This window comes from Zeus faber (assembly GCF_960531495.2).
Source record: "Zeus faber genome assembly, chromosome: 10".
Classification (NCBI taxonomy): domain Eukaryota; kingdom Metazoa; phylum Chordata; class Actinopteri; order Zeiformes; family Zeidae; genus Zeus; species Zeus faber.
In genome coordinates this window covers 16,279,808-16,294,769 of record NC_137199.1, presented here as the reverse complement: position 1 = coordinate 16,294,769, position 14,962 = coordinate 16,279,808, and the positions used below count along the sequence as shown (strand labels likewise).

The following is a 14,962-nucleotide window of genomic DNA, read 5'->3' as shown; positions in this document are numbered from 1 at the left end:
CCTTGGGTGTCAGCAGGATGAGGCGGTAGGCGTGCATCGTTGAACTTTAGAACAGAAGGCTCGCCTCCAAGCAAGCTGAGAGGATAATGAACTATTGAAAGTTTGGTTCCAACGGTGAGGCACCTGCACCGGGCGTGGTCTATGTACAGTAAACAGTGCAGCAGGACATGGCTGGGAGAGAGCTCGAGAGGTTTACTGTAAACATCCCTCTTTAAAGAGTCTGTAAGGAACTCAAATAAAGTTGTCATCCCTCGCTCTCAAGTTCATAATTATTTTACGTGTCGCATTGGGTTTTTCTTTGTGTGCCTGGTAAGGTAAAGCGTCATTCTTTCTAAGGAGCTCTTTGAAATGACCAAGCACTAGCAATGAACTAATCCAGTTTGTATTGCGCCGTACCAGATTGTTATATTGGCTGCTGGAAGGGTGCAGACACCTTCTAAATCCCTAGCATGAAGACCAATTACATCTGATGAGTAATCAACGATATGATCTGTTATCCAGCAGAATTTTACGATAGTCTTTGCATAAGAGTCCCCACCCATGTATACAGACATTCAATATTTACCACAGGATCGTCAAAGTAAACCTGACTCCACTCCATGAGGTACTCGATATTTAAAGAGACCAACCGGCGTCCCATCATCCACCTTTGAATTTCCCTGAATGCTTGTGCCACTGCTGAATTTGGTTCGATTTTGGAACTGATTTCCAAAGTATTCGGGTCTTGCAACAAAGCGAAAAAAAAAAACCCAAAAAAACACAGGATCTATTCTCAAGTATCTTCATTTTGTCTGGATGAGTTGATGCCTCAGACAGTTCTCTGTTCTGCTCCTTTCACTTGAACAGCACTAACTATTCAAGTTCAGTCCAGAGGGGAAGGGTGTTCCGTGAATTGTGTTCATTGTTTGTTTGTTCCTCCGTACCCGTCTATCAGTGGAAAGTGTGAAACCACGATCAAAACATTTTTTTATACATTCTACTAACGTCTTGTAAACAAAACAACAAAAAACAATATCGAAGTTGAACTTTTTCATGTTTTAGCTGGGGACCCCCCCTGGAGCCTTTTGAAGGACCCTTGGGTGGTCCCTGTACCTCAAACTGAAGGCACCACGTGCTGTGAGAAACATCCCACGCCCGTGAAACCAATACCGAGGCTCATTGTGATGGCCTTAAAGATGTAGATGAGTATTCATTTGACAGGGGTGTTGACGGTGACAGTGGGTGTTGCAAGGCTCCTCGCTCCCGGAAGAACTGCCTCCACAGGAATTTCCCTCCGCCCGACACGTTTGAAACAGGATCCCCGTCAACCGCTCGAATTGATGCTCATCACTGATGTCTCAGTTTATCTCTACTCTGAATGCGGCAGTAGAGGTGTCCGCGTGAACCTGGCTTTGGCAAAACGGGTAAGCAGGAAAACTCATTGATTCTTATTAAATCTGGAACAAATGACTCGGCTACTAAGCCTTTTTTCAGATGTCACTGTAACCAAAAGAGTGTTGGCTCAAAATTTTACTAGGGGAGGGGGAATAAAGACCTATTTGTATCTTACAGTGCAGGGATACGGGATATATCAGCTTTCTACACCTAAACAAATCTCTTTCCCATTCAGACTTTACTTTGACTCGAGTTTGACACCCGTTACTGGACTGAACCTTTTTTAATTTTTTTTATTTTTATTGTTGTGATGCAATGTATTTTTCCTAGGAACATCAGCCAATGTCACACAGGTCCATCCCCATCTCACTGAAGTCTGGGGGCTTTTTGGATCCCCCCAGGGATCTTCAACATAATAATTCCGGTGGTCCACAGCAAAAATATTTTAGAATTTTCATATATGTCGGTAATGTTTAAGTTAAATGTTTAACCACGTGACAGTGTATTATAGGCAGATATAGGAAGTCCACCATTTGTGTGTGTATGCGTGGGTGGGTGGGCGGGGTCATATGCACACTGTTGTCATGACTCTGCTGTTGTCTCGCTGTTCCGGGATGGAAACCAGTTTTAATCAATGGGAACATTTCAGGCCAACAGCTCAAAAGACACTAATGTTTTGCCTAAAACATCTCTTTGACCATTATGCCACAGGTACTTTGGAGCACTCAGACACTAGCCGACATCATCCAACAGCAGATCTGCCGTCAGGCTAATCAGACCTGTATGTGGTTACCATGGAGGCTTTCTTATTAAGAAAACTTCTTATTAATTATTTGGAGAAAATTAAGTTAAAACTATCCAACTATTTTTTCTTCTTCAGCTCGATGGCGCGGTGCTCCTGTCGCTGGAGGAACGTGCTGATCTGCCTCTGCACCCCATGCATTCTCCTGGCCCTGCTTTGCACCTACACCACTGTGATGCTGTGCTACGATATGATCAACACCCGGCCTGAAGTATCCCACTTTATCGCTCAAGGAATTTATATGAACAACAGCTTGGTCCCACTACCAAGAACCTTCTGGGACCTCCGCCCAAACAGGGGAGGTGTCTGGAACCAGCTCCAAGTGGTTATCGACCGGTTCTACAACCCTATCCTGAATCCTCAAAGAACGACGAGGGAATCCAAAAGAGCACCCAATCCCCTGTTAAGGGACAGTTTTACTGGAACTACAGTCTCCGAAAACAGATTGGGCGGCGTCAAAAATTTGTCCAAACGGATGCGGGAGTTTGTGAAGTACATGCAAAGGAAGGAGTATCCCATCACCATCGAGCCGGACGCTGCATGCGGAGCCGGTACAGAGGAACGGAAGGAGCCTCCCCTGCTCCTGCTGGCCATCAAGACCAAGGGGGTCAACTTTGAGAACCGGCAGGCCATCCGCCAGTCTTGGGGTCAGGTTGGGTGGGTGAGTGGTCAGAGGCGGAACAGCAGCGGAGGATTACAGGGAGGAGATGCCCGGAGGAAAGGCGGAGGTTATATCCGCAGGGTGTTCCTGCTGGGCAGAGAGGACTACGAAGAGCTGGGCGTGAACATGTCTGAGCTGCTGCAGCTGGAGAGTATTCGCTACGGGGACATTCTCCAGTGGGATTTCAAAGATACCTTCTTCAACCTGACCTTGAAAGATGTGCTTTTCTGGGACTGGTTTTCGCGACTTTGCGGCAAAACGCGGTTTGTCTTCAAGGGCGATGACGATGTCTTTCTGAACACCCCGGCTATGGTGGATTACCTCCAGGACCAGCTTGGGAAGCCAGGGACACGGGCGGCCATGAGGAGCTTCATGGTCGGGGACGTCATAGCCGCAGCAACACCTGACAGACGCAGTATATCAAAGTATTTTATCCCAGACATGTTCTACAAGGGCATTTATCCTACATACGCTGGAGGGGGAGGGGTGGTCTATTCCGGCCTGTTGGCGAAACGTCTAAATGACGTGTCGAAAAGGGTTCATCTGTTTCCCATTGATGATGTTTATGTGGGCATGTGCATGAGGAGGCTCGGGGCCTTCCCCACACATCACCCAGCATTTCTCACATTTGACTTTCCCAAAGGTGAAGAGAATGAACCGTGTGCCTACCATGAAATCTTAGTAGTCCACAGAAGAAAACCCTCCCAGGTGATTACGTTGTGGGGGAAGCTCAAAGACCTGTGTCAGTGCTGGAATGTGACTCTGAGGGACACGGATACCAAAATTAAAAAGAAACTTGGGCTATTACTGTAAGGCCATCCCAGGTTATCCAAATAGAAAATGATCAATTGGAAATGTATTATCACATGACATTGTTCATTAAGAAATCAAATTACACTAGGTGGAAATGCAACTTTTTAAAATCGATTTAATTAGGATTTTTCTTCTACATTATCATGTACCATGTACCAGTGGTGGACTGGCGTCCGGGGAAAGGCTCCAAACCTGTGGCTGTGAGTAGTGATAATTGGGTGCCTTTACATGGATGGATGGATTTGACCAATTTTAGCTCAGGATTTTTTTGGGGCTGGAGTGGTGGTGCAATCCCTTCCTCCCACTAACCCCATGCTCCAATCTCATACAACACTACCATCCACTCAAAATGGAAAGTTGTTTAACATAGTTTTACATGCATCCCTTACAATATAAAGAGCTGACTTCCTTCTTTCAGAAGGCACAGCGTGAATTCTTCTGATTCAGCCATAAGAAATTACAAAGAAAACAAGTCACAAAAAAAAAAACCATTGGATAACTACGACCCGAGACGTACACAGCAAAAATTCAAGCCTGTTCCGTGCATCTATAAAACAGCAGCACAGGATGGAGAGCTGTGATTCTTTTGTCTTCACTATGTATTGACATTGAAGAGTGAACCTAGGGTGCTGGCTGCTTCCAGGTCAAATGATTTTGACGTTTGCGTTCACACATACAGCTCCTGCGGGTAATGTCCGGAGAATTTCAGGGTTGCCGTGCATGTGTGAAAGCAGCTTCAAACACTGAACCATTCACTAGCCTGTCATTTACCCCTATTGCTACACTATTACTACAACTAACAGTGTTTAAAGTTTGCTCTGACTTCATGTTTAAACTTTAACTTTTTTTTTTATAGTGTGCTGGACAGGGAACAGAGAAACCGGAATATCCTTAATAAAAAGTGAATTGTTTGCATGCTGGATGTATCTCATCTTATGAACCAAATGTCTGCAAGAATTCTACAATGCGCAGTCTTTGGGGGTAAATTGTTTAGGCTAGAGGACATTTCCAGTTGAACTGGCTGAGGCCCTTACGCCATACATTTAATAGATTGTATTTATTTGCTTTTATTGCTACCACCATCACAAGGTTGCAATTGTTTCAGTAGAAAATACTTAAAATTCTAAATCCAGTTTTAATGGAAATCACAATTTTATCCCAATGTCAACTCATTAAGATATAGTGTAGTGCCAAATCTACTCTGTTCCTTTCATTGAACTGAGAGAGACCACAGACATTCATTCTCTCTCAAAATCAATATGTGTATATTTGTCGACTTGAAGAAAGTTATACGGACAAATCATTCACTTTTTAATGGCACGCCTTCAGTGAAAGAGGGCAAACTAAATGTAGGTATTTAAGTCCAATATTGTAGTCAAACCAATCGTATGAAAATCTCCAGATTGCATCTCTGTAAACAACTGTAGTATAACCAAACTGAGTCTCTGGGGCAGAAATATGAAATCAGACTTGAGCGGATTCAGAATTACAAACTATTAAATACTACTTCATGGTCCATTCAAAATGCAAGAAAGTGGTGCACAAACCACTTTCTATCTATGGCTATTAAACGAGCCATCAGGGTGGAATTATATTGAATAGCAAAGGTCTAAAGAGATAGGAATGTTTTAATAATATTCAGAAGGCATGTTACTCTGGGTGGTGGTTGCAAGCATTACACTTGCGAGCCACATGTGCAGGTGACCTTCAACCTAAATGTCTTGCAATTGTGTGTTTTCAAATTGTAATTAAGGATATCAAATGAAAAGCATGTCATTTAATTCAACACTCAAAATGACAGAAGCCATCATTTGACTAAATTTAAGACAGGGTATTTTGTTGCATTCCTCAGTTCAACAGCAGAATGAGAGAACCAATTTGAATCTGTCAAATGCCCAAAGTAAATGGTATCATCTGAGTGAATAAAGCTCACAAGGGCAAAGTTCACCCACTCATTTGTGCACTGTCGGCTCATTTCTTCAGTTCACATTTCTCCATCGCACCCCGAGCACTTGCGCTAAGAGCTGGTCTCTGTCCTTTCCTCTTCGTCCCCTTCCTCCTCGCTCTCCTCCTCCTCGCTCTCGCTGTAGTGGTAGTTTGGGCGGTTAGTGTTCACAAAGAGATCGCTATCATCGTCCTCAGAGTCGCTGCTCCCTCGCTCCTCCTCCACCTTCTCGTCCTCTGCTTCTCCCTTTCCCCGCTCTCTGTCCGTCTCCTCCTCCTGGGAGGACTGCTGCTTTGTGAACCCCTCTGGCCTGGAGAGCCAAGGGGAAAATTACGTTATAACATGCAGATTAAAAGACATCAAAGTGATGTTGTTTAAAGAAGTTTAGATAAGCGGTACATACTGTTCATGCTGAAGAACACAAGGTTATTTGTGAATTGTCATGTATTGCTTTACATTTTTTTCCTAATATATGATGCAAACAACCTTGAAACTGGTTCCTGAACAATGTTTTCAATTGTTGTAAAAAATAAATCGAATTTATTTTTGTCTGCTGGAAATTTTGAGTTAAATAAAGTCTCTACCTAGATTAAAAAAAAACAATTAAAAAAAATACAGGCTACATTGAACTGTACAAGAGGCTTTTGTTATTGGGTTACAGACACTGAGGAGATTAACTTAGGCATCTAAATCTGAAATTGAGTGTCACAGAATTAGACATATTTGATCTGATCAATATGATTTGGTCTGTGCCAATAAAGTGTTGAAATTTGATACCCAGCTTTAGCAGTGTCCAACACGGTCATGAAGCCAAAGTGTGTGTTGTTTTCCACTTACCAGAGCTGCAGTGTTTGCAAGTGCTGGATGTTGTCTTTGTAAAGAATGGAACTGATCTCTGCCTTCACCTTCTCTCCCTCTTCTATGGGGTCCACGATCACATAGTTGCCTGGAACGCAAAGAGCAGACACGCTGCTCATCTTGGCATTTTTAATTCAAGAATATAGAATAGATAATTCATTTAGGGAAAAAAATAAAATTAAATTCACTGTGCGTGCACCACACCCAGTTCTGTTCTCCAGTGCATTCCCTCCACTAAACTAAATGGCCACATCTTGTGTGCCGTGTAAATTACGCACTTCTACTGAAAGTTAAGAATAAAAACGGAAACGCTACAATAAATCATTGTGAAGTTTAATATTGACCCTGTTCGATTTGATAAGCCAAAACAATGTGACTGCTCTATGACCAAAACCCAGACAATGACATCAGAATTTTATTGAACAGAATTATATTCATGTCGAGGGACATCACAAAATTCTCATCGCAGAAATAAACAACTAATGATAAAGACGTTACATGTCACGGCTGATTGTAGTTTAAGCATCATATGAGAAGAACGGCAGTGGCAGCTTGTCGAATACCTCTTTTGATCCAGATGTTCTTCCGGAACTTGGTGGGCATGCTGACCAGAAATGTCTCACCCTGAGCAGTGACAGCCTCGTGAAGGTTGTTGCCACGGCTACTGGTGACCTAAAAGGTACACAGGTACATATATGATCGTGATGCCGCAAAAAAAAACGAAACAACAAACAAACATGTAAGCTTGGCAAAAAAAATAAAAAAGCATTGGGTGGGCATTGCAACTTGAATAAATATCTGGGATAAAATGTTGGGTATTAGTAGCGTTTTTAATTACAATTCACACTTACCTTCACAATCTGCTGGTTCTCTGTAGGTGTCACATATTCCCCCAGAACCTCCTTGACGACATGCTTGCGTTTTGTAGCCTGGGACATCGCGGACGCTGTGCTTAGGTTTTATTCGCCAGCTGCGAAAGACATTTCGAGCATTTAAAGAACCGCTTCTGGCTAGACAACAGCCCATGTTGTCCGCTGTTTACTTCAATAGGCTGCCATGGGAACATATGTTCCCGCCATCAAAGCAAACGGAAACCAAAAGGTGAGCTAAAGTTCAAATATAACAATTTAAATGGAGCAGTTTCAAACACACACACACACACACACACACACACCTCACAAAAAGTTATGGATATTTGACTTTCGGGTGAAATTGATGAAAAATGTAAAAAGTTCACGCTACAGTGATATATCATGAAGGTAGCGCATTTAGGTAGAAGCACTTTGAAACAGAAGCCAACAACAGCGGTGGGTTTACCACAACAAAAAATGTCAAATGTCTCAATAACTTGTCATGTGCCCTTGAGCATCAATTACAGCTTGACAACGACGTCTCATGCTGTTCACAAGTCGACTTATTGTCTGCTGAGGCCTATATATATATATATATATATATATATATAAATAATGATAAGTGATGCTAACCTAAATTACAAATGGAAAAACTGATGTTAATATATATATATATACACACATATATATATATATATACACACACACACACACACACACACACGCGTATAGTCAAATAAAACCTGTGCAAATGTAAACAATTACGGAAGCTCGAATGGCTCAAAATGCCACAAAGTCAATGGTCATCGTCTCCACCGATGAGGGCTAAGCTACTGGACAGCACAACAGCTACATTGCTAACTTGCCTTGGCACTACAGCTGTTCGTTTCAGCGTTTAAGCAAACTCTTTACCTTGAAAATACGTTGTAAAAAAAAAAAAATATATGAGCTATTATTCGCGCGTCCGCCGGGAGGAAGAAAGAAAGAAAGAAAGAAAAACAAACAGATCTAAAGTAATATGGACAAAAAAAACCCTCCGCCGCTTAGAAGCGAAAGCAGCGTGTTGGGGGTGGGGCGACGACTACCACGTGACCGTGACGTCAGACGCGTCGTACGTCTCCGACCCACGTGGCCGGAAGTGGTTTGAAAGTTACAGCGCTGTCCCACGCGACCAGCACACCATCTATCTATCTATCTATCTATCTATCTATCTGTCTGTCTGTCTGTCTATCTATCTATCTGTCTGTCTGTCTGTCTGTCTGTCTGTCTGTCTGTCTATCTATCTATCTATCTATCTATCTATCTATCTATCTATCTGTCTGTCTGTCTGTCTGTCTGTCTGTCTGTCTGTCTGTCTGTCTATCTATCTATCTGTCTGTCTGTCTGTCTGTCTGTCTGTCTGTCTGTCTGTCTGTCTGTCTGTCTGTCTGTCTGTCTATCTATCTATCTATCTATCTATCTATCTGTCTGTCTGTCTGTCTGTCTGTCTGTCTGTCTGTCTGTCTGTCTGTCTATCTATCTATCTATCTATCTGTCTGTCTGTCTGTCTGTCTGTCTGTCTGTCTGTCTGTCTGTCTGTCTATCTATCTATCTATCTATCTATCTATCTATCTATCTACTAAAATATGCTGTACAAATACTTTTTTTTTACACACACACACACACGCGTCAGATCGAGGTTTCTGCAGTCTCCAGATTCAGCGGTTGTTATGACTGCTACATGCCACCAGGCGTCGCTGCGTTCCACCATTTCAATGCCACACGAGGCCAAAAAGGCCCCGAAGCTTCACGGGGGCTCCGCCCATCCCTAGTGACGCCCTCTTGAGATATTTGTTTTAATTTGACCTTTTATTAGGCAAATTCCGAATATATAAAAAAAAAAAATGGCTTTCGAAGTCTCACAATGCCATATCAAACACAGGAACAGAAGTAAATCAAAAAAAAAAAAAGGATGGGTACAAAAGAAAATAAAAAGGGGGCTGGGGGTTCATTATACTTACAAATTCTGATGCTTATTTCGTTTTCATGCATTTTCATCTTCAAACATTGGGTGAAAAATAAAGACAATTAACATAAACTCTGTACTGTTTGTGCATCGTTTGTTTTTTTTTAAACATTATATGTAACCAATATTTTTTAACACATATTTCTTTTGAAATTTTCAGGGTACCACCTGCAGTACCCCGATGTACGCCTAGGGGTACGCGTACCCCCATTGAGAAACACTAGGATAGAGGTTTTACTTTCATAAACCTGGATTTAAGCATATGCAATTTCACAAGAATAAGTACATTGTTTAACAGAAAGTTGTGTTTTCTACTATTAAAAATCAGTCAAAAAATAATGTCATTCTCGGAAAAGGATTCATGATTAAACACTTTGGGGAAAAAAACAATCATGAAATCATCATCATCAAATTAACCTCTTGAATCTTGAATCTTGAATCATCCTCAATTGAGAACTTCAAGTCAGAGTTATGTTTGCACTTTTCAAATTAAAAGCCATAACTAAAGCATTTTTTGCAGTTTACCAAAAGGTATAAATGGAATAATTTAAAAAGTAAATTGTGGTGACTATTCTATGTTACAACCATAGGGTAAAATAGACTTCTCATAAAAAACACAGAAACAATATAAATTAAAAAATGAACTAATAAAATAAAAACATAAACATGAAGGATTTTATATTTTTTATTCAACATTCAGACCTTTCAAACTTCAATATTCACAGTTTTTACAAATCATTAAAGGGGACCTATTATGAAAAACCCACTTTTTCAGTGCTTGAGCACTTACATTTGGGTCTCTGATGGGCCTACTCACACACAACCTGTGAAATTTTGTGAGCTGTCTATTTCAGAAAACATGTGGCTAAACAAGTTCAGCAGAATTAGAACCCTCCTCCATCTGAGTAACTGCACCCACGGCTGGAGTTATGAGAAACATGCGCCATCCGGGAACTGCTTGAACTGTTTGTTTCACAGAGCAGCACAAATCTTTTCAAAGAAAGAGGAATTAATACCAACGGTTTGTGAAGAAACTTCAGATGATGGAAATGTAAGTATTTAAAAAATAATTCTGCTGCGTTTCATTCTTTAAAAAAATATAAATAAATGTGTGGTAAGTAGACTGTGGCGTGTGTTCCACTGTGCGTTCTTCCAAACAAAACCAAAAAAAAATAGTGTGTTCTTATTGTAGACGTATATATTTTATTTTATTTTCCGATGTTTACATGAAACAAAAAATCCCTGCGTGCGGTGTCCGTGTCTCACGCAAGCTTGAAGCACGTCCACGAAAGTCAAAACCAATTTTAAAATTAGGCCTTGTGGATCTAATATGAGTGAAGATTCTGGATTGCTTATTTCTCGCCTTAAATTTCAGATTCAGAAACAGATTTTGATGGACTGGTAAAGGTGAAATCTTTGAAAATTTACGGACAAAATAGAACAGAACCCGGAACTGTTGCTCAAACCCCATTGGCTCACAGCACTAGGAGCCCCAGGAGGGTGGTGCCCCCCACTTAAACAGAGCTTTCTGGAACCGCATGTTTTAGAGGCATGTTAGAATGGCTAGAATGCATAATCTGAGTTATTTTTTTGTATGCAAAAAAACTTTGAAAACATGTTTTGGGGACCTCAAAGGGAGCCTGAAAGGAAAGGGAGCATAATAGGTTCCCTTTATCTTAACAATTTCAGAATCGTATGTTTCCCAAACATTCATACAACCAAGTTATTTTTTGCTAACTACCACGTAACAGCATAGCAACAACTAATGTAACAGGAGTTTCATGAAGCAGAGTGAAAATGATACCTTCGGTAATAGTAAACACAAGCACAATCTCTATAGCTTATCGAAAGCAGTAACGGACAGGAAGGTACAATAGCACAACACAGGCTCAAAGAGTAATCGGTTAAAAATCACTTCCTAAAACAAAGCTTCTTTGCCAGGAGGACTATAACATACTATAAAACTTATATTTTCTATTTTCAGAATCCCAATAAAACTTCGGCCCATAAACAAGAGTCTAATTTGAGCTGGTTTTTCTCAATCCGGAATGAGGGGTGAGGTACGGAGGTGGAATATTGCCGATTTGGTTTTAAGACAAACTAACATCGGCAGGACTTGGTATTGTGCGTCCGACCCCAAGTTTCATGCATTTCCTACTACATGTACGTGGCAGGTAAAACAGAGAGTCATCGTCCGGTCACGTGTGCGCGCGCGAGGTGCGCGCCGTTTAGTTGATCACAGCAGATGAGCACATCTGGTTGATCCCACAGAGATTAGACCCTCTGTACAGGTAATAGTACCCCTATAGGAAAAAAAACAAAAGGAAAGGTAGAGATTAGGAGAGAAGGAATGGCAGAGGGATTCGTGTATTGTATTAATAAGGCAAACCCCAAAACAACACTGTGCTTCATAAAGAATCTGGTACTGCAGAACCTATCTCTTACCTGCTCCCCATAGTCCTCTCCCCAGCTGTTCTTGATGGCCCAGAACGGAACGCCTTTACCTAGGAATGCGGGAACATCCACATAATTGGAGAGGTGAGTCTCAAAAGGCAAAAGCAATCCGGGTCAGCGCCGCTTCACTTCTTTCACGATAGTCGCAGAGAGCTCATTTATTCGGAACAAATTAAAATGCCGGGGCGCCCGCTGTGATGCGATACAACAAGCCAATTAGTTAAACACAACAGTGTATGCAGATGAATGTTTGAGCAAACACTTTAAATGCTGATAGCGGTGTTGTTTAGCCCCGTGATGACGGGCGGGACAAATATTTTTCCATTGGTTGGTTTTAACTTTCCGTAGAATGTGCCGGACATCCTCGCCCTGTCCTGTCCGTGACGTGCAATAGGAGTTTATGATTGTGTTTAGTATTTATAGTATCGAGCAAAGTCTTACGTTCTCCGTATCCCACCAGCAGCACGGCGTGGTCTATCATCCACGGGTTACAGAAGATCCTCATTGGGTGAGACACACCCTTCCTGTAGAACTGAGATGGAGATGGATATATGGTCATTTAAGGTCATTTATGGGGTGCTACCATGCCATGATCATGAAAATAAAAAACAAAGCATGGATAACTCCACCACGTGCCTTCACACTGGCTCGGTGGGGGCTTGATTAAAGAGACGGGGAGCGTGGGAATTACCTGCATGGCGAAGGCATTCAAGGCGACAGACACGGGTCCATTCTCAGCGAGCCAAGCGGCAATTTCTGAGAGTGAAAGAAAACAAACAAACAATCAAACAAACAAACAAACACATCAAACACATCAGTCCACCAAAATCACGCCCTCGCGTTTGGATTTGACATCTTCTCGCTCGAAACGCTCTGCCCGCTCTGCCTGCTCACCTTTCTCTTGTTTGGGCAGCGCCACGGAGCTGTTGATGTAGGCGGCGACCTTCCCGCTGGTGAAGTCACAGCCCTGCTTGTGACCGGTGTAGGAGTAGTCGGTCTCCGTCTCCAGGCCGCCTTGGCGCACAGAAAAGAGAGCTTTAATGGGGTTTTTTCTATTTTTGTTTGTTTTAGGGAAGTTTATTGTTTCAAAAGTGTGTTCGGGAGCGTCACAGCAAATTTGTGTGAATCGGTATTTTAATCTTTATGAGAGGTGTGCACTCTTATCGCTATGACCTTCCTTACGAGACAGTGTACACAGTTCTACAATGCATTAAATGAACTTTTATAAATAAACCACATACTACAGATATCATAATCCGTTTTGTTTTTTTTCCACATTTTCTCAACCTAATTTGTATATTTCGACTGCCTGGGTTCATTTGGTAACATCTGGAACTCGGTTAATCAGATGCTTTGGTGTGAAACAGGCGTGGACGACATGTGGAGATGGCCCCGGCGTCGCCAGGAAATTCACGGTTTGGTAAACGACCGTTTTTGTTCGACCGGTCCCCTTTCATTCAGGGTTAAGTCTCTGTGTCTTCGGTATGAACCCGCGGTGGAAGAAAAGATGGTACAAGAAGCACGGCGAATGCTGTCTCAGTACCAAACACTGCCAAAATGGCCCTGAGAGATACTAAAATAAAATGAATACTAAAGACGTGTTTCAGCCCGTGTTTCTCCTCACCCAGCTTCTCGATGGCTTCATAAGCGTTTGACGGCAGCCCACCTCTGCACGCCTGGTCCACTCTGTCACAGTCAACAAGCTCTGAGCGGGACAAATCAATGGACTTTCAACTCAGTGTGCTTATCTGTGAAATCGATCAGTTCAGGGTGTCCTGGAAAATATTAATTTGGTTTTGCGTGCGTTCACCTCACCCTGTTCGGAGAGGGAAAGCAACGTTCCGTTTTTCAGGAACCACTGGCCTTCGATGTTTCCTATGACAGAGAAAGCCCAACAAGAGCCACACATGCCCTGCGACACACGCACGCACACGCACACACACATGCACACACACACACACACACACACACTTCATTAGAAACACATAAGCTCTGTGTCCACCCTTATGGACTTCTTCTCTTCCTCTATTACCGTTTTCACACCAAGATTAACGGGTGTACCCAGGTTTTTTAAACCTGAGTAAACCCGAAAAAAATAGGCAGTTGTCACCTTTCCCACTGGCAGGAAAAATGCGAGAAAATGTTTTTTTTCTGGTGCGTTCACATCAGAGCCGATAGGAGGTGGAGCCGATTAAAACCAGTGTCTGTTGCGGGGTCATTTGACCCGGGACTGAAACCTGGGTTTTTCCTTTCCCACTGATGACAAATGGATGTTACCGGGTGTTGCCGGGTTTTTGGTGCAGTGGGAAAGGGGTATAAGATGAACTACCTGGTTCTTGACAGTGCTGACGGCTCCATGCTCCCTCCAGTCCCAGCTCGCTGGAGCCGGATCGCGGGCAGGGGCCGCTGGTTTCAGAGTTTGATGGAGAGTCCACTGGCTCAGCATCGGATTGAGGATAGTGGAGCGAAACTCCTCCTCTGGTGAGGACATTTTTAAAAAAAGATAAGAACCATCAACAATCATGTATAATAATCAAATACCACAAGGTATGTCTCTGGTCAAACGTAGATAACTCCTATTCAGAAAACACACAAACAGCATGATATTAACAGACAGACAGACAGACAGACAGACAGACAGACAGACAGACAGACAGACAGACAGACAGACAGACAGACAGACAGACAGACAGACAGACAGACAGACAGACAGACAGACAGACAGACAGACAGACAGACAGACAGACAGACAGACAGACAGACAGACAGACAGACACACACACACACACACACACACACACACACACACACACACACACACACACACACACACACACACACACACACACACACACACACACACACACACACACACACCAGTGAGGTCGCTGAACTTGGTGACGCCATACTCTGCTGAGCCCTGGTCCAGAGACTGGATCTTCTCAGCCGTCTCCAGGTTCTGGTGGAAGATACGCAGACGGCGGTCGGCCTCTGCGAGGGCAAAAGTGAAGAGATTAAATAGGTTGTTGTATAAAACTACTATATAGGAATGGGAATTGGGTTACACTTGAATCATAATCATCCCCCCTGATATATTTTAATTAAATAAGCTTTCGGTTTATTACAATTGTTTATTTAAATTGTTTTATTGTTATTGTTTTAAATTGTTAGAATTAGATTTATTGTATATTGCCAGATT

The 14,962-nt window shown here is 42.5% G+C and overlaps 3 protein-coding genes across 3 annotated transcripts in view; 1 reads left to right on the top strand and 2 right to left on the bottom strand.

Annotated features, from left to right (window-relative positions):
- Nucleotides 1–2,258: 2,258 nt before the first annotated feature.
- Nucleotides 2,259–3,650, top strand: LOC307235909 (N-acetyllactosaminide beta-1,3-N-acetylglucosaminyltransferase 2; the record flags this gene model as incomplete). Its single annotated transcript, XM_080008168.1, has 1 exon — nucleotides 2,259–3,650. The coding sequence occupies one exon, from the start codon at nucleotides 2,259–2,261 to the stop codon at nucleotides 3,648–3,650; it is 1,392 nt and encodes a 463-aa protein (XP_079864294.1).
- Nucleotides 3,651–5,412: 1,762 nt separating this feature from the next.
- On the bottom strand, nucleotides 5,413–8,336 carry eif1ad (eukaryotic translation initiation factor 1A domain containing). The gene is made up of 5 exons (XM_080007826.1): nucleotides 8,217–8,336; nucleotides 7,305–7,423; nucleotides 7,017–7,125; nucleotides 6,433–6,541; nucleotides 5,413–5,905 (listed from the first exon to the last, which is right to left on the bottom strand). The coding sequence occupies exons 2-5, from the start codon at nucleotides 7,389–7,391 to the stop codon at nucleotides 5,668–5,670; spliced, it is 543 nt and encodes a 180-aa protein (XP_079863952.1). The 5' UTR covers nucleotides 7,392–7,423; nucleotides 8,217–8,336; the 3' UTR covers nucleotides 5,413–5,667.
- A 1,645-nt stretch (nucleotides 8,337–9,981) lies between these two features.
- Nucleotides 9,982–14,962, bottom strand: part of ctsf (cathepsin F) — an 8,621-nt gene continuing 3,640 nt past the window's right edge. The window contains exons 6-14 of the mRNA XM_080007703.1: nucleotides 14,641–14,754; nucleotides 14,093–14,241; nucleotides 13,579–13,675; nucleotides 13,388–13,468; nucleotides 12,658–12,777; nucleotides 12,455–12,519; nucleotides 12,205–12,295; nucleotides 11,755–11,813; nucleotides 9,982–11,612 (exon numbers count right to left, since the gene is read on the bottom strand). Of these exons, the coding sequence (XP_079863829.1) occupies nucleotides 11,538–11,612; nucleotides 11,755–11,813; nucleotides 12,205–12,295; nucleotides 12,455–12,519; nucleotides 12,658–12,777; nucleotides 13,388–13,468; nucleotides 13,579–13,675; nucleotides 14,093–14,241; nucleotides 14,641–14,754 (851 nt within the window). The 3' untranslated portion in view covers nucleotides 9,982–11,537. The remainder of the gene's footprint in view (nucleotides 11,613–11,754; nucleotides 11,814–12,204; nucleotides 12,296–12,454; nucleotides 12,520–12,657; nucleotides 12,778–13,387; nucleotides 13,469–13,578; nucleotides 13,676–14,092; nucleotides 14,242–14,640; nucleotides 14,755–14,962) is intronic.